We start from the raw sequence: 23402 nt of genomic DNA, 5'->3' as shown, positions 1-23402 counted from the left end.
AGAAGAAAGGTAATCCCCACCATATCCCAATTATTTTTCTCTCTCTGTGTTAAGAATGGTTTGACAGTGGTCTGTGATCCCTAGTGCAGTTCATAGTGCTGAGGGCAGGCTTGCTTGTTTGGTCTGGGTGTCACTTCCTGGTAAAGAGAGATCCCTACGTACATATGAGAAGTGGGTCCTCCTGGGACTCAGGATCCTAATGATGAGAGAATGGTGATACGTATAGTCCTTGCTGTGCGGGGTCCACGTAAAGAGTTGGGAATGTATTACTTTGACCAATGTATTCTCACTAGGCAAATAACAAATTTGCTGCCCACCAAGTATTGCGACTGTGGTGTAGACTTGCTTACTCTAGGCTATCTCTATTCTCAGACAAACCTCTTTTCTTTCCAGACTTGGAGATGAGTGTGGAGTGTGTCCAGATATTTGCTGCAGCCTGTATGAGGTCTGAAATTCTCTGTCCAGTGGGTGTAGGGTTCTGTGCCGTCCACCATCAGCAATCTGAGCTCTAAGCCTGTTTGTGCTCTTAGCTAAATTCTGAGATTATTCCATCTCTAGTGAAGAAAGTCACTGCAAATTCTGGCTATTGAATATCAAATGGCTCTGTTTAAGGTCACAAGTGCAGGGGTCCAGCTGAGTAGCATGTTTGGGAATGTGCAGACTTGAGTCAAGAAGGCATCTTCAGCCAGAGTGTCCATGTTCTGTGTGGTTGAGTGCTTGGCACCAATGCCCACCAGGCACTGGAAGTAATCGTATTTGACCTCCTTCAAGAGGACAAGGAGCTCTGTCCTCTGTGAGCAGCAAGGGAGGAACAATACACTGTCAGGAAAGTTTAAAGCACTTGGTAGGGAGGTGCAATCTCAACCCGATGACAACTCTGGAGAATAGGTTCTGATGAATCAGGGTATATTACTGGGGAATGAGTGTGCCCTTAATATCAAAAGATTGAGGGGGCAGAGGTGCTGCTTTGGGTCAGGTTATCTGGGACAGGTAAGCTTAGCACAGTCTTCATATAGATAATTCTGTGTATTAAAATTAACTCTGGTGTCCATGCCAGAGCTTCAGCTCAGGTCAAATAGATCCAACCGCGGTTGTTCCATTAGCTTTCAGGTGTAGAACACAGGGTAAAACTCAATGACTAAATAGCCTCTGTTTGATAGTCTTGCAATGGGATTAATCCTGCCAGCATCTGCTGGCCAGAATGGCTAGGGGAAGTGGACTTCTCCAGAGTACCCAAAGCTTCCTTTGGAGAGGGACATCTCTGGAAAATTCACTTTTCCCTTGCCCTTGTCTGTATCCCCCACCCTCGCCTCTGTCCCCATTCTTCTTTGGGTTGCTTGGTCACAGGCTGTTTTGATATCCAGTAGAGATTCCCTGGAAGAAACAAAAGGGCTCACAAGGCCTCCTGAGTTCTGGAACTAGTGGGACCCAAGGGAGTGGTCGCCCACAGTTTGTCCACAGTAGCCTGAGTTTTCATAAAGGTGGTCTTGAGGAAGGTAGTGAGTGGAATCTCTATGAAACCTCTATGGATTCTGGGAAGGAAGAACTATCAGGACCCTGTTAGGACAAGCTAACAGGACCCAAACCATAGCATCAAGCCAGGCTTGAATAAAACACAGTGCTCAGGAATTCATCAGGACTCTGAATTGAAATTCAGGCCTAAAATGTTGAAGTGTGGCTTAGCTTTGGCCAGTGGTGCTCACAGAAAAGATTTAGATGCTCAGGATTGGGATAGACAAGGAAGAGGCCACTTGGAGTGGGGAAACAATACCTTTTTCAGCCAAAGACAGATTGGGATCACTGCAGGGTTTGCAGGTTCCAACCACTTGCTGGAACAGAGCCCGCTGGAAATTTGGCATCTGAGGGAAGGAAAAAAAACATCAAAGAGGGGAATAACAACTAGTTATACCCGAGGGACAGTGTAATGAATTACAGGAGTCAGGACATGCCAAGGTAAGACAGAGAGAAATCAAAACAGTGGTACATCCCGTGCCTGTGATGTGCTGGGAATTTCAGCAGTGTTTGGCTGTGAGTGCTGCCAATGTTTAAGGTGCTACCCTACAGGCTATGGCTGGGCTCCAGGCTATCTTTTGCACAGCCAAAGGCATCAGAGATTACGGACTGTATCTGATACTACTAGGAATCCCATCAACATAAAGGACTTAGAACTGCCTTTCACACAAGAGCAATGGGGCTTAACTTTCTGGAGATGATCCCCACAGTCCCATGTTAGCACTGAGGTTAGAGAAAGGGCATCCTGGAGCACACCATCCTCAGTCTATCTAGGGAGGTGGTGCTGAGAAAATCATGGCACTCTGGGACTAGGCAGTGGCTGCATGGAGGTCATTTGCATAGAAGGGCAACACAGACTGAACAGAGGAAGAAATTAATCCCTATAGCTTTTGTGCATGTCTCCTAGGTAGGGTATTTGAAAAGCAAATGGTTTAGAGAAGTGCCAGCAAGTAGTGCTGTAGGTGCATGGTTAAGAGGCAGAGTTTACCCCAATGAAGATGTCCTTCACACACACAGGGAGGAAGGTCAACTGGAACCATGCTCACCTCTGTCTTCTTGGCACAGGAAAAAATCAATTGCACCCGCTGCACTGGAGATGAATGCAGGAGGCCAGCCAAAAGGACAGACAATCATACCACAATGGTGGTTCTAATCCCATTGCCACTGTACCAGAGCTTCACTCTGTCCAGATTTCTGGTCCCCAGACTCACTGTAGTCCCCATCCAGGAGCCCAGCAGCTTTCTGAGGATCTTATGACAATAAGGCAGGCATATAGGATGACATAGAAAGCTTAGAAAATGCAATGAGGCCAACACACTGCTCTGCTGCACACAGCTCTATTACCTGTCCATTCTCCAGGATGGCTGTTGGGTACATGGCGCTGCTTGGGCGGTCTCGGTGTGTGGGCAACAGCAACATCATTTCTCGGGTGTGGCGATACTTATCTGGCAGAGAGGGAGAGCCTGTAACCAAGTGAGAACAATCACGCACAGATGACAAGCCACAGATGGAGGGCCCAGTGGGCAAGCATATTTAGGGCCAGGGAACCAGGATAGGTTCCCCCTGGTAGTTGGGGTGAGAATGAGCTCAGCAAGCACAGAAGGAATGAAGCAGAGCCTGGTGATTAGATGGTAGTGGAGCTTCACTTAGCATCTCAGCTGAGACAGACACACTGCAGGCCGGGGCAATGTCCGTCCACTGATAAAGTCCCCACCATGCTCAGATCCAGAATGTAAGAACAGTTGAGAACTGGAGCTGGCCCCTAGGGACCTTCTGCACCCAGCACTCTCAGAAGATGGGTGTAGCTTGGATGCTAGGGTTTGTCTCAGGCATGGGTACAGGCCAGCTTGTAATGGAGCCATCACACAGAAACAGAGACACTCACAGAACATAGCACAGTTCTGATCTGACACACGTGTCTTCACACACTTACCGTCTCTAGGTATCATTGGCCCTATTCTCAGCTGGCTCGCATCTACCTATTCCCTGAGGGTCCTTCCTCCCAGATTCCAAGCTCTGGGTTCCTGGCCTCTGCCTTCTTGGCCTCCCCACTACAGCTCTGTAGTCAGGGTATCTGGGGCCAGGCCTCTGCACCCAGGTGGTTCTCCAGGGCTTCTTACTCTGAGACTCAGTCTTAAGGGACCACAGAGCTTATCTGGGAGTGGTGGGGCTCTCAGTGAGGCTCCTGAGTTGACTTGGTTCATGTTCCTCTAAAATCTCTGTGGTTATTTCCTCGGGCTTGAGTGGCTTTCATAAAGGTCAGACCATGTAAGATGGGATATGGCCCAGTTTCTATCAATGCAGACAACAGTGACAGGTTTAGGAACCTAGAGGCTGGTGATCCTAAACTGAACCTTCCGCCGAGGTAGAATAACTTGCAGTGTTCCTGGGAAATGGGTAATCTGAAAGACTCTCCAAATATGTGTCCTTCACTGTTCCAGAGAATAGAATACCCATGAGAAACTAATGGGGTCTTCTGGATCCCTCATAGTGGTGGGTTACCTTAACCCCACTGCCCCTAGCTGTCTACTGGCAGCCTTTAGCTGGTTCGAGTTGTTGAACCCCTCTGTGTAATGTTCTCCTAGTGAAGCTCGAGGGTTGAGAATCAGCCCATGTGCTCTGTCAGTCTCTGCAACTCTAGAGGCTCTGTGCCGGTGACCCAGGATCTTGGGGCATTCATTTAAATGTGCATTTATATGCCCTGCCAAAACACATCTGAAAGGATCTTCAACAATATATCCTTAGGAATCCTTGAAAATTTTCTCTTGTACTCATTTTAGTCCAAGAAGATAAGCTTTAAATATTTATGTAACAAAAATCAGTTATAAAATTCCTAGTAATGACATTTACTTAACTTTCTCTATTATTGATGTGAGTGATGCTATTTGTAAAACTTCGGGGATGATGTTAAGACTCCATCTTAAAAATATCTTTCATTGGAGGCTGGAGCAATAGCACAGCGGGTAGGGCGTTTGCCTTGCATGCAGCCGACCTAGGTTCAATTCCCAGCATCCCATATGGTCCCCCGAGCACCTCCAGGAGTAATTCCTGAGTGCATGAAGCAGGAGTAACTCCTGTGCATCACCAGGTGTGACCCAAAAAGCAAAAAAAAAAAATCTTTCATTGGTAAGAGGATAAGGCTTCCCCCCACCCACCCCAAAGCAGGGCCTGAGCAATAGTATAATGGGTATTTGCCTTGTATAGAGTCAACCTGGGTTCGATCTCTGGCACTCCATATGGTCCCCCTAGCACTGTCAGGAGTAATTTCTGAGTGTACAGCCAGGAATAACCCCTGAGCATCGTATGGCCAAACAACCACATTTAAAAAAAAATTCTGGATTGCAACCATTTAAAAAAAACCTGATTTTAGTGTTTTCTTCTAGAATTTATGTTCTGAAGCTTACCTTACATAAAGGCTGTGTAAAGAAAAAAGAAAAAGTGCTTTTAATTCCATTAACTTCTATAGTAGGATAGAACTAAGAAACTCAATGATCCGTTCCAGTAAGAAACTCAATGCTCCTTATGCCCTACCGGCCACAGCTCTGGACAGTGCTATCCTCCCCTTAGTATGTACAGAAAAAGATACAAACCCTATTACATCAACTCACACCAAACTCTTATCTGATTAAAATTCCATACTTGGTATATGGTTGAACATGGTATAATATTGACTTGTGTAGGCTGGCCATGATCCCTGACCTCACTCACAGCCTGGCTCATGAGGTCAATCACCAATATTCACATTCAATATCCTGATGTATCTTGGGTGGGTAGAATGGGAGGATGGCAGCCAGAGGTCAAAGGAATTTTCTGAGTATTTGTGTCCATGTTATACAGTGACTTGCTATCACCTAATTTTCCAACTATACCATCTCACTTTCTTCTCAGTGCCAGCCAATCCCAAGGTAAGGGAGAGCTATAAATACTTTTCATAAAAACGTTTATATACCACAAGGGCTTCAGGACCACAAATCTTCTGAACTACTTGAGCTTGAATTCTGGTAAACCCCAGGGAAGCTATATCCAAGCATGGTTGAGTTATTTGAAGATGATCAATAATGAAAGTCATTTTCTTAGCCTCACCAGAAGAAGCACCTAAAATGCCTTGTTAGCATTGCCTTCCCCTACTGGGTACTGTAAGGAAGGCCACTTCTCTCCTGCCATCCCTGGAGATGAAGAAAGTGACTCCAGTGCAGAGGACTCTCCTGAATAATTCTCAAAAAAAAAAAAAAAGCCTTCTCTTTATTCTAACACCAGACCTAAACAGTAGAGTGAGCCACTCCCTTCCTTCCATGCCCATACTGCATCTACTGCATTTGTCTGAAAATACTGCTCTTCTTCATGACAGTGAGTATCAATCTTCCTTTTTAAATCCTAATACTATGCTTGTTATATACATGTGGGGTCACTTTTTTTTTTTTTTTTGCCCGATGGGCCTTCGTGACATCATAACCTAAAATAGACTTTTCTGTTTTCTCTTGATTATGTCCTTAGTACCATACCCTGCTCTGGACCAATTTCATTTACTTGTTATATGTATTATCTACTCCAGAAAGGGAATAGGGCTGAGTAGGAAAGGATTAATTTCAGTTTCTCTGTATGGTATGATGGAATTAGATTATTATGATTTCTCATTTCTAAAGATGACAATCACCAATGCCTTCCCTCCCAGGATGTGTATGCCACACATTATGTCATGAAATAGAATTATATCCCCCCAGCCTGAAATCTGGTTGGATGTAGTTCCTTGAATAGCCAGCAGAATGTGGTAGATCGACATTCTAAAGACTTCCAAGGCTGGGTAGTAAGAAGCCCTGCAATTCTGCCTGATTCTCTTGGGATGGTTGCTTTAGGAAGAATCAGCAGCATGCTATGAGAAGCCCAGGCCACACAGAAAGGTCACAGGTAGAGACTCTGGTTGACAGTTCTGCCAGAGCTCTGAGCTTCAGTAACTATCAACTAGACGTCTCATGAGTCTCATATTGTATATTCAACCTAAATGAATCTTTTGATGATTCTAACTCCAGGTGGTATCTGACTGGAAGTCATAGGACAATGCAAATGTGCCCTGTTAAACTACAGAAAAGTGAGAAATGTAAAGAAATTGTTCCAATTATTTCAAAAAATTAAGTTTAGAGACTGGATTCTTATGCAGTAATAGATAATCAAGTCATCTGAAATAAGAAGGAACTAGTTCCAAAAAGAAAGTAGTTTTTCTCTATTCAACTCTGCTAGTGTACGAATCATACAGATTCCTCCCTAAACATTTCGAAAAGGCATCATGAGTGGTCACATCAGATGGTTAGTGGGAAGGACATGACTGGACGGCCGACCTGTGTGGTCCCTGACCTTGTGTTCTTTTCAGGGCATTAAGGATTAGAAAGAGCCTAGAAGTGTCTGGGAAATGTCAGGGTAGATTTGAGTTACCATGTCCATCCTTTGCTGTCCTATAGATATATTTTTGAAACCAACAACCACGGTTCAAAGGTCTGCTTTTAGCAAGAATATGCAGATAAAGACTTAGATATGGCTGAGTATATCTTAGAGTTCAAGCTAAGAAAACAATAAAAATACAAGAGATTACAGAATCTGTTCCCTACAGCTCCATTCATCTGCTTATGTGGCTAACTTTTCTGTTTCCTTTCTTTTCACTACTAAAGTTATAGTTCAGAGTACCTTTTTGGGGGATGGGGGTGAGCTAGGACCATACCAGGTAGTGCTAAGAGTAGACTAACAGTTCTATGCTTATCAGTGGCCCCTGGCAATGCTCCAGGGACCATATGTGGTGCTGGCGAAGGAATCTGGGTAGGCTGAATGCAGGACAAGTACCTTAACCCCTGTGCAATCTTTTTGGCCCTCAGTGTGCTTGCTTTATAATATAAATCACTCTGCTTTTTAAAAAAAATTTTTTTTTGCAGTTTTCGCATATCTAAAAATCTTCAACATATTCCTAATTGGTAGTTAATTAGTCATCTTTTAGCCACAGAAATGCCTTCTTTCAAATGATGTCTTTCCACTTTTGGCTGCCACAGTTCATGTTAGGAAGGCAACTGCAGGGAATGGAATGTAAAATAGAAAAAGAGCTGGTGAGAGTAAAGACTTGTACTCTGATTTCAGTTGCACCATGAATTAGTTTGATGGCCTTAGGCTCTTCTCCTGTCTTATCCCAGAGGAAAAGAGGAGTTGGGCTGGATGCTTCAAGTGAAAGTCTGTAGCTGTGCCTGTTACAGCATTTATCCCCCTTCTGTCGTCAGCCAGGGATTTTTCTAGTTAGCCACTGAACCTTCCTACTTTGCCCCTTTTCTTTTCTTTTTTCTTTATGTTTTTTTTAAACTTTTAAAAAATTTATTTTAACTTTTTATTGAATCACTGTGAGATAGACCCTTAAAAAGCTGTTCATGATTGGATTTCAGTCATACAGTATTCCAACACCCATCCCTTCATCAGTGTGTATTTCCCAGCATCAGTGTCCCCAGGTTCCCTCCCATCACCCTCCTACCCCATCCCCACCCCATGCCTGTCTCTATGGCAGGTGCTTTTCTCTCTCCATCTCTTTTTCTCTCCTTTTGGACATTGTGGTTTGCAATATTAATACTGAAAAGTTAAAAAGAATATCCCTTTACCTACTTTTAGCCCTCAAATCTTGTCCAGTGTGATCATTCCCAGCTATTATTGTCATACTGGTCTTTTCTCTGTCTTACCTACCCTCAGCCCCCCACACACTTGTGGTTAGTTCCAACCACTGACCAGTCCTCCTAACCCCTGTTTTCCCTGGCCATGGATATTAGTCTTCTACTATATATATATATTTGTATATACCACAGATGAATACTTTGCCCCTTCTCTCTCCATAATACCAACTGTGGGTCAGGGAGGTATACCTTAAAAAAGATACCTATTTTTCCCTGATGATTGTTCTTGTCATAAATGTGTGTAATTTCTCTTTGTCTTTATAATTATTATAACAAAGAGCCTCTATCCCTCAAACACCTGGAAGCTACAGTGACTAGAGGACAAATTCATACTGCTCTCTTCTGCTATTATTCCATATTGCTCTTAGAGAACAATAAAAGTAAAAGTAAAGGCCCTCCCGTTGATCATCGATTTGCTTGAGCGGGCCCAGTAACGTCTCCATTGGAGACTTTGTTGTTACTGTGTCTGGCATATTGAATACGTGACGGGGAGCTTGCCAGGCTCTGCCGTGCGGGCGAGATACTCTCGGTAGCTTGCCGGGCTCTCCGAGAGGGGCGGAGGAATCGAACTCAAGTCGGCCATGTTGGCTGCGTGCAAGGCAAACGGTCTACCGCTATGCTATCGCTCCAGCCCAGATAGCTCCAGCCCAGAGAACAATATTTAACTGAAAAAGAAATCAGATAATCATCAACAAAGTAAATAAAATACTTTTTAAAAAAAAAACTATTTCTCCTGAGCAAAGACATTATGTTGGTTGTTGTTATTATTTTATTTTTTGGTTTTGGGGCCACAGCCATCAATGCACAGGGCTTACTCCTGCTTCTGCTCTCAGGGATCACTCCTGGAAGGGATCAGGGGACCACACGGGGTACACTCAGGAATTATTCCTGGCAATGCTTGGGGGACCATATGGGATGCTGGGAATCGAACCCGGGTCAGCCGTGTGCAAGGCAAATGCCCTACCTGCTGTGCTATCGCTCCAGGTCCCACGATAAGACTCACTCTAACTTAAACATTTCAAAAGAAAAAAAAGAGGAGGGAAGAGGGAGTGCAAAGATAGAGGAAAGGTGAGGGAAAGAGGAGAGAAAAGGAGAAGAGAGATATGAAGAGGATTATCAACCCGCCTATCTCTTTACCTAAGTAATCCTCTCTGTCACAGACATAGCCACTTTCAAAGACAAAGCCACATCAAGACAAATGGGGCTCAAGAGGCCCTTTCCTTTTCTTTCTGAAATAGCACCTTTCCATCCTTACCTCGGGCACTGGAAGGAGCAGAGGTAATCATCTGGGATGGTGCTGAGTGAGTGGAACTCAAGCTGGAGGAAGAAGGGCTTGCCTGGGACGAGGACAGAACAGAGACGTTGGTGACTGAGCCCTGGTACCTGGGGTTGGGATAAGAGAGCTGCAAAGGAAGAAAAATCAGCAGGATAGAGGTTTCATGCTTGGATTCTACAACTGGCCTAGGATTGGCTTTATGTTCTGATGTGCCCGGAATTGGTATCTGATACTAAGTCCTGTGCCCTGGAGAAATCCAGACTAGTGTCTGGCGTAAAGGTTGCCCACCACCCAAGGAACAGGGCTGTTGGCTTGGCCCTTGTGACAGTGACTCTGGAGGAAGTAGGACTTAGCCATTGGGAATGCCATAGGGGAGGACAATTTGGTAGAAGAGCTTTCCTATCGGGTCTCTATGAGTAGCCATCCAGAGCTGTGTTTTCTTTTTGGGTAATAAGACATGAGAACTGTGACATGGGCTACTGTGTAGGGAAGACAGTTTTTAATATTTCTGGGTACTCTAAATTCAGGAACCAGGGAACTAGGCAGGGTTGCCAACACTCAAAATCAGGCCAACTATCAGAGAGGTAAGCGCTCAAGATATGGTGCCCTGGCCACTCTCAGACAGCTCTTGTACCTGCATGTGGTGGTACAGATCCTCAGCAGCCTCGCCCATGGAGCTGTCACCCAACATTACCACGTTTCCTGCTTCACTAGATGCATGTGAGGAGAGAGAGGACGATGAGTGGCGACCTGTGCCCATCAAGTTCATGGGGCTGCAAACAAGTGTGGGAAAAAGGGGGGAGTCAGGTACAGAGCTGACTAGTAGCAGGTGTCAAAGTTATCTTCAGCCTTAGCTACCACCATTTGGAGGGTTCCACAGCTAATACTCATACCTGTTTGAAGCCTGAAGCACTTCTGGAACCCACCCTGCTGCTCAGGGGCTCCTGGTCTGGGAGGGCTAGTGGAAGGCCACAGAAATAGTCTCTGCCTGGAGGTAAATGGCTATAGCACCTCAGTATGATGATACCAGCAATTTCTCAATTAAAGGGAATGAGACAGACTGAATCAGGTCAAAGATCTCAGGATCCTTCCTATGTGGTTTTTAATTTCGGTCAGTTTCCACTCCCTGCTGGGTTCTGTTCCTAGGTTAGGGGTGTGTCTTCTCAGTATGGGAAACTATCAAAATAGCTGGCTATAAACAACCTGTTGGTGTTCTCCCATGACTATAGCCAAAGGCTGGCTTCTGCTAATAATATCCGTTCCTCTCTTCACTCTTTCCTTCCTCCCTTCTCCCCCCTCCCCTTTTTTTTTTTTGCTTTTTGGGTCATACCCGGCGATGCACAGGGATTACTCCTGGATCATGCACCCAGAAATTACTTCTGGTGGTGCTCAGGGAACCATATAGGATGCTGGGAATCGAACCCAGGTCGGTTGCGTGCAAGGCAAACACCCTACCCACTGTACTATCACTTCAGCCCCCCCCTTCTTCCTTTTTCATTTACTGAGTGTCTACTCTGTACTGACTTGCTGCTCACACTGAAAACAAATCTAGTGAGGGTCTTCTCTCATACACTCTGTCTATGGCCTAGTCTTCTTGCCCTAGAGGTTTTGTGTATCTTCAGTTGCGTCCAGGCAGATCAGGACTCCTGAGTTCAGAGCAATCACACCTTGACATCCATATCATCATCATGTTGTTTTCTTAAAACAGACTGTTTATCCTTATTCCTCCTGGGATCAAGTCCAAAGGTCTAAATAAACAAGTCCTTTTTAAAGTTGACCCAGGCTCCCTTTCACGTTCTCACCTTGCATTCCAGCTCAACACGACTTTACCTGTTGCATTGACTAGACTGACTCATTTTCATTCTGAGGCACCTATAAATGGCATATACTTTGCTCTGTTTCTGCATTTTATCAGTCCCCCTCCTAATCCCAATTCTTTCTTCCTGTAAAATTTATTACTTATCCTTTCCCCCCTTCTCCTAGGATTCCCATAATATCATGTATAGTCTTTAGTGACCTAGGATAGTGACTGACTGTATGCAGAGCATAAGTCCTAGGGCAGAAAGCTGTGTTATTTTAAAATACTAATTATTTCCTCTGCACATGGGTAAGAGAACATGTGGGCGAGTACACACAAGCACGAGTTAGGACTCACTTGATCTAACCTTTGACATTCAGACTTACCTCTATGGAGGAGACCCCTCAACAGCTCTATGGCCATACCTGTGCCTGTGGGTCATCTTGATGGTCTCGGGGCTCATGGGGCTATGGGATGCTAGGACATTTCCCCGTGGGGTGCTGGTGCCTGAGCATGCAGGACTTAGCTTGTCCAAACCTGGAAATTCCTGTTGAGACATGAGTGTCCCTTCATCAGAGAGTAAAGGAAAAACAGGTTTTCAAAGGATGGGGCGAATTTGGAATGGAAGACTGAGGCAGTGATGGAGGGAAGCAGACACTAATGGAGAGTGAGATGCTGGAGTGTTGTATGCATAAAACTTAATAATAGTGCTGTAAATCATGATGCTTGCAGGCTGGTGGTACAAACATAAAAACAACCAGATACTGTTGACTGAATCTAAATTACTAAATGACCCCTTCACAGCTAAAACACTTCCTAACCATAAACACAAGAAGCAGTGAGTGAGGCACTAGGTTGATTTCACTGAAAGAACATATCTGGAACAGGCTGAGATTGGTCTGAGCTCATGTAACAGTGTTAAGAGATTTGTTCACTACAGAAAAGAACAGAACAAGATCTGGGAAGCAGGAGAAGAATAGCTAATTATCAGCTGTCAGTCAGTGAATGCCTTTTACATAAGGATTGGGGTAGGGTTTTTATAGGATTGCTAAGTGGCCCAGCTCTTAGTGACCTGGGTTAAATTGTATATAGAGAACACATTTTCATAATCCAGGAACACAAGAGCAAATTTCTCAATCTACATCAGGGTTTTGTGTCCTGTGACTGAAAAGCAGCATGGTACTGTTTTAGCAGAATTAAATTCTTATTAAGTACACAGATATCTTGCCAGAAACTTTTGGTTCTAAATCCTCTTGGGTGATGACATACTGCTTTGTGTCCCTATTTGTGACTATGGAGAAACAAAGAATAACTGTTGATGTTTTCTCAAGCCCTAAGTTCAGTGGGGAAGTCCGAGCTTGGCCTGAAGAAGCAGCAAGGCCTACACCTTCTCCTTCCGAAGCATAAAGTGGAAATATGCTTCTGCTGCTGTAGGAGATACCTGCCTGCATGCACTTTGAGGTGTATGGGTGAGTATTCTGTGTTTTCTAATGCACTGACCGCAAACCTGAGTGGCAGAAACCACCTCTACAGCCTGTTCTACTGGCCAGGCTCTAGCCTGTTTTATATTGTAGAGATTAATCAAACAGGAGACAGTGAAATGGGAGGTAATAAAACATCCATTAGATTTAATGATACTACTTAAGTTCTTTATTAAGTGGACATTTTAATTCTAGGGGGGGCGGGACATAAGAATTAAAACACAAGAGTCTCTGCATATTTTACTTCAAGATACCATGGGTTAAATATTTCAGAGAGAAAAAATTTTACACTCTGAAATCTTTCCTTTGAAAATGTGTTCTCAAACTATGCATTTCCTCAAAATGTGCTCGCCAACAATAGGCTAATTTAAGTTAGTTTTGGTTTTGGGACCACACCTGACAGTGTTCAGGTTTACTCCTAGCTCTGTGTTGAGGAATCACTCCTTGTGATGCTTGGGGGAGCATATGCAAAGCCAGGGATCAAACCTGGGTTGGTTGTGTGTAAGGCAAGCAAGCACCTTACCCATGGTTCTATTTATGGCCCCTGCTAGGGTTTTTTTTTTTTTTTTTGGTTTTGTTGTTTTTTAAATCTTGGTTTACAATTCATGCTGCCCATACTTGTATAGCAAAGGACTCAGACTGTTACTGGAGATCTGGAAAGAGACTGAGATGACTAGAATATCCAGAATCCAAAAAATAGGACAAGTCAAACCCAAACAGATCCAACCTTACCAGGACCTCAGTGGTCAGTGATATCCCTGAAAGGGGAACTTTTAATTTATTATGGCCTTGCTCTACACTGAACAATTCCAGTTCCCTTGCTTCCCTCCAATTTTTCTAGTAATCCTATAAGATTACTGAGAAGTAATGAGAAGAAAGCAGCAAGTAATTGGTGCTTTTCACTCCTTGTGATTTGGCAGCCAGTTCACAGAGCAGGAGGGATTCCTTAGGAAATACTTGGGAGTCAGTTCCTTGGTTGAAAATGGGGCAAGAATATGTGAACAGGAGACTGCAGATCACCTGAACCCTATTCTTATCAGTTAGCACTTTCTGTAAGGTGCCCCTCCCCAAAGGGAAATTAGTCAACTTGTACAAAAGTCCCAGTTCTGCTTATATGTGCCAGATCCTATCAGGGTGATCTGAAGACCATATGAACTTTCTATAGCTTGGACCAAACTCTGAATGTGCTTAATCCCTCTAAGAGCAGTAGTTACTAAACTTCTGCCTGCCTAAAGATGAGATCTTGAATCATACTCTATTAGCAGAGTTTGGGTGGGAGAGGGAAAAAGGAAGGGGAGTTAGAAGGGTAAGGTTGGGGCTGGGGTGTAGCTCAGGAACAGAGTGCTTGCTTTGCATATCCGAGGCCCTTAGCAACCCTCCCAACTTCCTTCCCCCTCCCTCCATTCCTTATCCCCCTTTTCTCCCTCCCCCACGAAAAAGAAGGAAGGGCAAGTAGGAGGGATGAGGAGGGGATGAGAGCAGGGAGGGTGTGAGGACTGGCTCAGACTGTATCTTATTCCTTTAGGCTCTAGGGATGAAAACATCTCTAAAGAGATCCCTGCATGTGGGGATCTCAAATACTCAGGTATTTGAGTCAGTTTCCTCCTCATCTGGAAACCTCTCTTCATCAGCATAGGGACTGAAGAAAAAAGCTTTTTTTTTTTTTTTTTTTGAATATGACTCATTCCTTGAACAGGATCAGAGGGCCCTGGGCATCCTTTTCCTGGCAGCTTTTAAAGAAATTTGCCCTTTAGCACCATGAGAGGAGGGTGCCTTCTGCCCAAGACTGCCCACTGCTGGCTGTCACAGGGACCAGAAGCAACTCTGCACATGTGGGATGCACTTGGTGCAGCAGGAAGTCTAGTCCTACAGAGGGTAGCCTAACCAGGCCAGGACGCAGGCACGCCACTGCCTGTGCAGCAACATGAGTTGGACAGAGCCCCACACACTCTGGCTGAGACCCTTGGACTGCCTGCAGTCCCCCGAGAGGGTGATTCAGATTATAGAAGAGTGGCTATGTGAGTGACCATCTGAGTTATGAGAGCAAAACCAGGTCAAATGGGAGGAGAAGAAAGAAGTTTTAGAACAAGTCCCTGGTACTGTATCCCTACGCCTTGGAGGGATTTTAGATGCCTGAACAAAGAATTCTCACTCCAGAGAAAATGTATGGCAATCAGTAACCAAAGCAGCATAGAGGATGATCATTTACTTATAAGAATAACCTGTTATGTTTTTAAGGCTTTCTTTTCAAGGAAGGTTAGTTATTGATGTAGCACTGTAACACTATCCTCCCACTGTTCATCGATCTGCTCAAGCGAGAAGCAGTAACATCTCACAACAAATTGTGAGACTTGTTGTTACTGTTTTTGGCACACTGACTACGTCACAGGGAGCTTGCCAGGCTTTGCCTTGCGGATGAGATACTCTCGGTAGCTTGCTGGGCTCTCTGAGAGGGGTGGAGGAATCGAACCCAGGTCGGCCATCTAGGCCATGTGCAAGGCAACGCCTTACCTACTGTGCTAATTATTGATGAAACTTGAAAAAGGATCAACCTACTTATATTTAATATTATTAAAAATTTATTTTATCTGGTACTAGGGACTGAACCCAGGCTTCAAATATACAAGGCAAATAATGATCTACATCTAGCTATAGTCCTTGACCCTCAAAATATGTGTATATATACTTTTGTTTTAGGATGACACCTAGTGGTGCTAAGGGATTATGACATGCCTGAAATAAAATCTGGGACTCCTGCCTGCAAAGCATGTGGTCCAGACTTTTGAGCCAACTTCCTGGACTGGGACAGTTTTTCCTTCACATTTTTGTTCCCTTATCTGTACTTCAACCCTCACTTTTCTTCAGCTTGTTGTACCAACCTGGAGGAAGTGATACCTTGTCTATTTGAAGCAGGGGAAGGGTAGGGATCAGCTTACTTGATAAAGACTGGCCCGCATCATCTGGAACTGATCAATCAACTTCTTATGTAGAGGGCGCATTTCTGGGTGTACAAACTTCTCATGAACTGCCAGTCCAACTCCAAGGACATGGACCTACGAGAGTAACACCCAAGGCCACTCTGTTAGCCAGGAAGCAATCCCTGAGAACTGTAGCTGCCCTGTGGTGCAAGAGTCTTTCCCTCTTGGCCACAGGCCTTGAAGCCCTGTAAGACATACCTGTTCCTGCATTAGCTCCTTGAGTTGAGTGATCTTCTCAGCATCTCCTGGGTGCTTCGTAATGTAATCTTTATCAAAGAAGGCCTGTGAAAGGAAAGGCCATGTCAGGAAGACTCTTCTCAGGACTATTTGGGACTTAGGAAGCTGAAGTCTTATTTATTTATTTATTTATTTATTTATTTATTTGGGCTGGAGCAATAGGACAGTGGGTAGGGTGTTTGCCTTGCAAACAGCCAACATGGCTGACCCGAGTTCGATTCCTCCACCCCTCTCAGAAAGCCCGGCAAGCTACCGAGAGTATCTCGCCCGCACGGCAAAGCCTGGCAAGCTACCGGTGATGTACTCGATATGCCAAACACAGTAACAATTGTCACAGTGGAGACATTACTGGGCTTGCTCAAGCAAATTGATGAATAACAGGAGGGCAGTGACAGTAATTTATTTATTTATTTATTGAATCACTGTGGGAAAAGTTACAAAGCTTTCAGGTTTAAGTCTCAGTCATACAATGATCAAACACCTCTCCCTTCACCAGTACTCATTTTTCACCACCAAGAACCCAAATATACCCCCCTCCCACCCCTCCCAATGCCTGTGAGGCAGATGAATTCTACCTAACACTCTATTTTGACTACGTTCATTATTTCAACAAAAGATGCACCATTATTGTTTACAGTTTACACCCAACAATCAGAACTGCTACAAAGGCATTGTGAAATAATTTGTTTTCTACAGTTAGTTAGGAGAACCATATGAATTTGGATTTCTGATATTTTACTTATTAAGCCTGGAGGTATTTCGGCCAAGAGCCAGATAATTATGAGAATGGTATTTGTGCCTCTGGAGCCATGGCCGTGCCGGAGAGCCGCTCGTGGGGGGGCAACTCGTGACCTTGGTAGGGCGTGAAGGATGAGAAAGGAACGCCCCCCTTCCCATGAGGTTTCAGTTGCCCCGTCACCGACGGCTCATACCTGAGGAAGCTGAAGTCTTAAGGTGCTTCCAGAAAGGCAGCCAGTCTACCTTTTCATGGGTACACCACCAAAGTGCCTCTAGCCTGCTGGTTTGCATAAATCATGTACAGTTTCAGGTGGTTTTTTTTTTGGGGGGGGGGTGGCGTATAAAAGAGGACTGGAAGTTGTCAAGCCATCTAAGCCTCGTCCCAGGCCCTTATTGAGCCTGGATAGCCTGGGTTGGCAGGCAAGACTGGTGGCCACAGTACAGAGGGGAAAAGTCTTAGCTACCCCACACCTTTTTTATTTTATTTTTTTTTTTGTGAAGGGCTGGGTATGAGGGCTCCTCTTAAGAGTCCATTTAACGTCTTCCATAATCAGATGAATTACTCATCTGTTAGCATTAAGAAACTGAAAAGGCTTCCTGCCCCACCAAGACCACGAGTTGCCCTCCACGAGTGGCTCTCCGGCACGGCCATGGCCCCAGAAGCACATGGACCCAATTCAGAACCCAGCAGTTTTTGGCAGAAATGTGACTTTACTATGCATTAAGCTATGGCGGGGGGGGGGGGGAGGAGGAGGGTGTCTCTTCCACCTTTCTACCCCCCGGTGGCACAGTAGCCACTGCCTCAGAGCCTACTGGACAGCCAGGTATGAGCCGGCAGTGACGGGACAACTGTGGCCTTATGGGATGGGAGGTGGAACCGGCCCGTCCTTCCTGCTCCCCCATCCCGAGACCACGAGTTGTCCCCAACGAGCGGCTCTCCAGCACGGCCATGGCCCCAGAGGCACACAGACTCAATTTGGAACCCAGCAGCTTTTGGCAGAAATCCCTCCAGACTTAGTAAAATATCAGAAATCCAAATTTGCACGGCCGCTATTGCAGCCAAGCAACATCATATGCTCTTCATAACAAGCAATAGAAAACAAATTATTTAATGATGCCTTTTCAGCAGGTCTGATTGTTGGGGGAAATTCCAAATAATAATGGTGCATCTTTTGTCAAAATAATGAATGTAATCAAATTAGAGAGAGAGAGTCAAGTAGAAATCATCTTCCTCACAGGCAGGGGGAGGGGTGGGATGGGGGACATATTAGGATTCTTGGTGGTGGAAAATGTGCACTGGTGAAGAGATGGGTGTTTGATCATTGTATGACCAAGACTTAAACCTAAAAGCTTAGTAACTCTTCTCACAATGATTCAATAAATAAATAATAAAAAAAAGACAAAACTGAAACACAGGGGAAACAACATAAGAACCATAAAAGATATATCATATGAAACTGTACACAAAAGGAGTAGAGTGAATATGCAAAACTCTAAATAAAAAATAAACCTTTCAATCTATTAAAAAAAAGAGACTGAAAGAAAGGAAGTATCCCATCAGAGAGCTATGACACAGATACAGAGTCTAGGAGGAAGCTTTTAAAACCTCATTCCAGGACCAACCTCAGCTGAAAGGCAAGCAGGATAATCTTTTTTTTTTTTTCCATTGTGCCTCTTTTTTTTTTTTAAATTTTTATTAGTGAAAAACCATGAGGTACAGTTGTAGACTTACAAATTTTTGTGCTTGGGTTTCAGTTATACAATGATCGAGTACCCATCCCTCCACCAGTGCCCATTCTCCACCACCACTAATCCCAGTATCCCTCCCCCCCCATCCCCCAATCCCACCCTGCCTCTGTGGCAGGGCATTCCCTTTTGTTTTCTCTCTCCTTTTGGCTGCTGTGGTTTGCAAAAGAGGAATTGAGTGGCAATCATGTTCGGTCTATAGTCTACTTTCAGAATGCATCTCCCATCCTGGGCTGATCTTCCCAACACCCTTTATTTGGTGCTCCCTTCTCTATCTGAGCTGCTTTTACCCCTAGAGTGTGCGGCTGACCTCCAAGCCATGGAGTAAACCTCCTGGTACTTATCTCAGCTATTCTTGGGTGTTAGTCTCCTATTTTGTTACTTTATGTTTCCCAGATGAATGAAATCTTTCTATGTCTCTCCCTCTCTTTCTGACTCATTTCACTTAGCATGATACTTTCCATGTAGTACCATTTGTATGTAAATTTCATGACTTCATCCTTTCTAACAACTACATAGTACTCCATTGTGTAGATGTACCAAAGTTTCTTTAACCAGTCACCTGTTCTCGGGCACTCAAGTTTTTTCCAGATTCTAGCTATTGTAAACAGTGCTGCAATGAACAAACAGGGCAAGCAGGAGAATCTTAAGAGACACCAAAGGACTGCCTTTCCAGACTGGCTTTCTGCACGGGTTTGGTCTTTGCCCGGCTCACCTCTTGGTAGCGTGCAATGCCTCCATTGACTGCGGCATCAATGACACCATTCAAGCACATGCTGAGCAGATTGATGTTGCCGTGCACCTGCTTGTGTTGATACTGGCTGATCAGGGCCCGCAGCTCCTGGTTCTTATTCTCAACCACTTGGATGGCATTCTCCAGAGGGCTCACCTCCACCTAGGGGTACACAGTGTCATTACAGGCACAGTGGTAAACCTTCCCTCATTATGGTTCTGAGAGCAGGGATCTAAGACATGTGGTGCTTGTTCTCCCACCCTTATTCCAGCAAACCGGAGATTCCCTGGGCTCTTCCTAGCTTTCACTTCTGATTTTTAGGTACTTAGAAGTACAGCCAAGGGTGAAAAACACCACTTCTCAAGTCAGAGAGCACTGGTTTCATCAATCTCAGAGAATAATTTCCTCAATTGTAAACTGGGAGATTAAAAATACACACTGCGGGGCTGGAGCAATAGCACAGCGGGTAGGGCGTTTGCCTTGCATGCGGCCAACCCGGGTTCAATTCCCAGCATCCCTTATGGTCCCCTGAGCACTGCCAGGGGTGATTCCTGAGTGCAGAACCAGGAGTAACCTCTGTGCATCGCTGGGTGTGACCCAAAAAGCAAAAAAAAAAAAATACACACTGCCTAGGAGAAGTATGAAGATTAAAAATGATAGAAGATTACAAAGCCCGCAGCATAGAACAGTCTTGGGTACTCTCAGCCAGGCATGCAGCTAACACTCTCTTTAGACTAAGGTCACCAATGCCAGGGCTGAGGGAGCAACTGTGAGGACTAGCTCATTTCAAACTTGTCTCACCAGTTCCCTCCTCTCCACTTCAAACCACCGAGAGATGCCAGGTAAGCTGTGAGTCAGGGTCAGTGTGGTGCGCTCAATCCATAGGCTCTGCAAAGAGGGCAGAGGCAGGTACAGGTGATTAGACAATTTTTGCCACACCCTGTCTGCCTGAAGGATGAAACAGTGACAAGTTCTTGAAAAGGAGAACTTGCCCAGCCTTGTTATACATGGCCTGATTTCCCAGATTTGTTTACCTTAAATTCATTCTCCTTGTCCTTGGGACCTTTGTGAAAAGGTCTGTCATACCGGAACCTCCTCACATTGTTGACACGGTAGAAACTCTTGACTCGATCTGGGACTCTATCCATCTGCAGGACATCTACATAATCTGGAATGGGTGTCACCGCATAGATCTGCAAGTCTGAGCAAGAAGTAAAGGGGAAACTCGTACATGTCAGAGATGGATCTAAGTGTCTGACCACTGTCATCCCTCCAAAAATGAGAAGTCATCATAGGACTCCAATTCCTACTAGTGGCAGTAGCACCTCAAGAGTAAATCCAAATATAGTTATGTCATCCTCCCCTGCTGTACCCTATCTCTGCTCCAGCAGTGAGTCTCAGGGCACTCAGCCAAGCTGAGATGTCAATAGCCACATGTTCTCCCTGACCCTCAAGAAAGAAGGGACATGGGTTAGGAGAATGCAAGTGTGCACCTCCACAAGAGTGAGGAAGTTGTGGGTCTGGGTCTATTCATTGTAGGTAAATTATATTTAATGTAAAAAGTCCTTTTAACAGAATACTCATTTTGGTCTTTATGGTGTGACAACATGTGGAAGTCCTCCTGCCCTCCCCTCTCTGAAACAAGATTGTCACAGTTATGGTGACTTTTCCAAGGAGGCCACATAAAGGAGATAAGGGCAGCCCACTGTTTTCATTCAGACTTCCAAGTACCACCAAGGTCACAAGCACTATCCATCTCTTGCCTCACTCATTTCTACCCTGCTTCTTAGAGCTTCCTGACAAAGACTAGAGACTAAAACAGAGGGGCCTCCAAGTATGCAGAAAACAGTGCTTGTGTTTCCTTTGTGGCAAGAGTCTTTGTGGGACTCCAAATAACCCTGTACAGTGTTTTTTTTTCTTGCTTCAAAGTACCCCTCACAGGGCAGGGTGGGGAACAACGTTCTGGTCGCAGCCAGTCTCAGGATAAAGGTGTCTTAAAACCCTGATGATGACAGGTCCCAAATAGCTAAGAGAATTCTACACTTCTTCTGTGAGAATGAGTGCCCTGTCTCCTAAGTGAGGGTTTGGTGATGAGGATACACTCTGGCTTAGGACTTATGAGTAACTCATCCACAAGACCAACTTTTTATGGCAAAAAATAGTCTAGTGGGTGGATCTCAAGACCTCCCAGGGCCCCAGCCTCCTTCCCCCATAGAGTGTTGAAAGATACACTGGGCGTCACACTGCAGGATGGCGTCATCAGGATGGTTAGGGTGCTGCATGGCGACAGCTTGTGGGAACTCGCTGAGCATCCTCTGCTGGAAGGCCTCCAGCCTCTCGTAGTCATGGCCACGACACACATATTCTTTGTTCTGCCACAAACATAAGAGCACACTTTATGGCTTGCTCGTAGCCCCCACCTCCATCTACACGAATGTCAATAGACACTCATGTCTCCAAAATGTTCTAGGAGCCTCCAAGGCAGGCAAGGGTCACTGCATTTAATTCTTGCCTTAAGGGGAAATGGTAGTCAAGAATAAAGAGGGACAGAAGAAGGGAGAATTGCACTGTGATATGGCAGCCCAATGAGAGAGAGAGAGAGAGAGAGAGAGAGAGAGAGAGAGAGAGAGAGAGAGAGAATACAAAGGACGCAGGAAGCATGGAGGAGGATGGGATGCAAAGTAGAGTGGGATTTTGGAGAAAGCCACACCAGAAAAGTATCATGAAAGGTACATCTGGGTTAATTTAGTAAAAGGGTGGGAAGGGCAATCCATGTGAATACAGTGGTAACTACAATAAAGCCAAGACAGGAAAAGGTGCAGTTAGAAAAGATGCAAAGGAGAACTGCTGGCACGATGACTGCAGACATGTGCTTGCAGACATGTGCCAAGGAGTGATCACCATGGGGGCTACCGTATAGTTTTTTTAAAAGTGGGGGTGGTCAGGTGTGTGTTGTTTAAGAATCACTTTGGTCAGCTGAAAAAATGAGTTTAATATTGTCCAGTGTCCATTAGTATTCAGTAACTATTTACTATATTAATAAACCCAGTGTCATTAATTCCTTTGCAAAGGTGTCATAACAGCACTGAACATATTCTTAATAACATTTATGAAAAACTGTTATTAAATAATATTTAGTTTGGGTTAAATTTTTTGTTTTTCCTTTGAGGGCGGAATCATAACAAATCACCCTTAACTCTGTTGCACTGGTCATAGGGCTTAAAGAGTTAATTGCTGTAGAAGGTTCCTGAGTTCCCTGGTGACATCTGTCTGCCTGCCCAGTTACCTCACTCGATCCACATTGATAAAATGTCATATACTGGCAGTCTCTCCTGGCATATCTTCAGAGGAGAGGAGAGAGAGCTGGTCCATAGGGTCAGCCATCTGCTTCCTGGTACAAGGATGATACGCAGATCTCAGCCTTCCTCTGTCCATTTTTAACTGTCCTCTTACTTTGGGAGAATTCAAGACTAGGCTACATGTCCATTTATAACCAAATAGAAGGGCAGCACTAGAAGGGAAATGAGGACTAGGAAGATCAGGGTGGTACCTCCAATAGAACAGACCAGTAGTTAAAGGACAGAGGAATTTATAAGTCCAATGCTTGATAGGCAGAATTGACATAGAAAGTAATAATGCATAAAGAATTGGCCTCTTATTTTCACAAATATACAATCTTCATAATGAACTCACAAATATACAATCTTTACTACTGTGTGTTCATGAGTCAAGTGTAGAGAAAACAAAATTACCCTCAAGAAGGGAGGGCTGGATATTTTCCTGTCTCTGTGCAGATGAGTAGAAATCACATTTGTGAAGCAAGGTCGCAGCAGATGGTTCAGAGAAACCAAGCTGGCAGAGCTAAAGTAATAGATGGCCTATGTGTTCAAGGAAGTGGAGGGGAGTAGGTGGCCTTCTGGGGAAGACCCAGCAGGAGGAAGGTATATGGTATTGACCTTGAAACTGGTTGTCAGTTTCAAATTTGTTTGGCGAGTGTCCCAGCATCCCACACAAGACAGAACTGATTGCCACCACTTTCTACTTTGTTCTTGCCACACACAAGGCAAACAAGCTACCTATACTGGAACCTTTTTCACTACAGATGAAGTGAGAAGCTGATAGAAAGGAAGGCAGTACATAGTTAGGCCAGGCAGATTTGTTTGTGTGAACTATAGCACTAGAGAATCTTTTTTGGGGGGTGGGGTGTGGTG

At 44.7% G+C, this 23402-nt stretch overlaps 1 protein-coding gene across 5 annotated transcripts in view; it reads right to left on the bottom strand.

The window, feature by feature from the left end:
- Positions 1-23402, bottom strand: part of DOCK3 (dedicator of cytokinesis 3) — a 467343-nt gene that overhangs the window by 5979 nt on the left and 437962 nt on the right. For 2 of the 5 annotated variants that reach the window (XM_056129948.1, XM_056129952.1), the window contains exons 41-51: positions 21422-21563; positions 20226-20392; positions 19993-20079; positions 19174-19353; positions 15936-16019; positions 15696-15812; positions 11704-11825; positions 10115-10253; positions 9460-9607; positions 2857-2975; positions 1772-1859 (exon numbers count right to left, since the gene is read on the bottom strand). In XM_056129948.1, the coding sequence (XP_055985923.1) occupies positions 1772-1859; positions 2857-2975; positions 9460-9607; positions 10115-10253; positions 11704-11825; positions 15696-15812; positions 15936-16019; positions 19174-19353; positions 19993-20079; positions 20226-20392; positions 21422-21563 (1393 nt within the window). The remainder of the gene's footprint in view (positions 1-1771; positions 1860-2856; positions 2976-9459; positions 9608-10114; positions 10254-11703; positions 11826-15695; positions 15813-15935; positions 16020-19173; positions 19354-19992; positions 20080-20225; positions 20393-21421; positions 21564-23402) is intronic. The other 3 variants (XM_056129950.1, XM_056129951.1, XM_056129949.1) reach the window with 3 other exon arrangements.

This window comes from Sorex fumeus, unplaced genomic scaffold, assembly GCF_029834395.1.
Source record: "Sorex fumeus unplaced genomic scaffold, SorFum_2.1 ptg000072l, whole genome shotgun sequence".
Lineage (NCBI taxonomy): Eukaryota > Metazoa > Chordata > Mammalia > Eulipotyphla > Soricidae > Sorex > Sorex fumeus.
The sequence above is the reverse complement of the archived record's forward strand: the minus strand, read 5'-3'. Positions and strand labels throughout refer to the sequence as shown.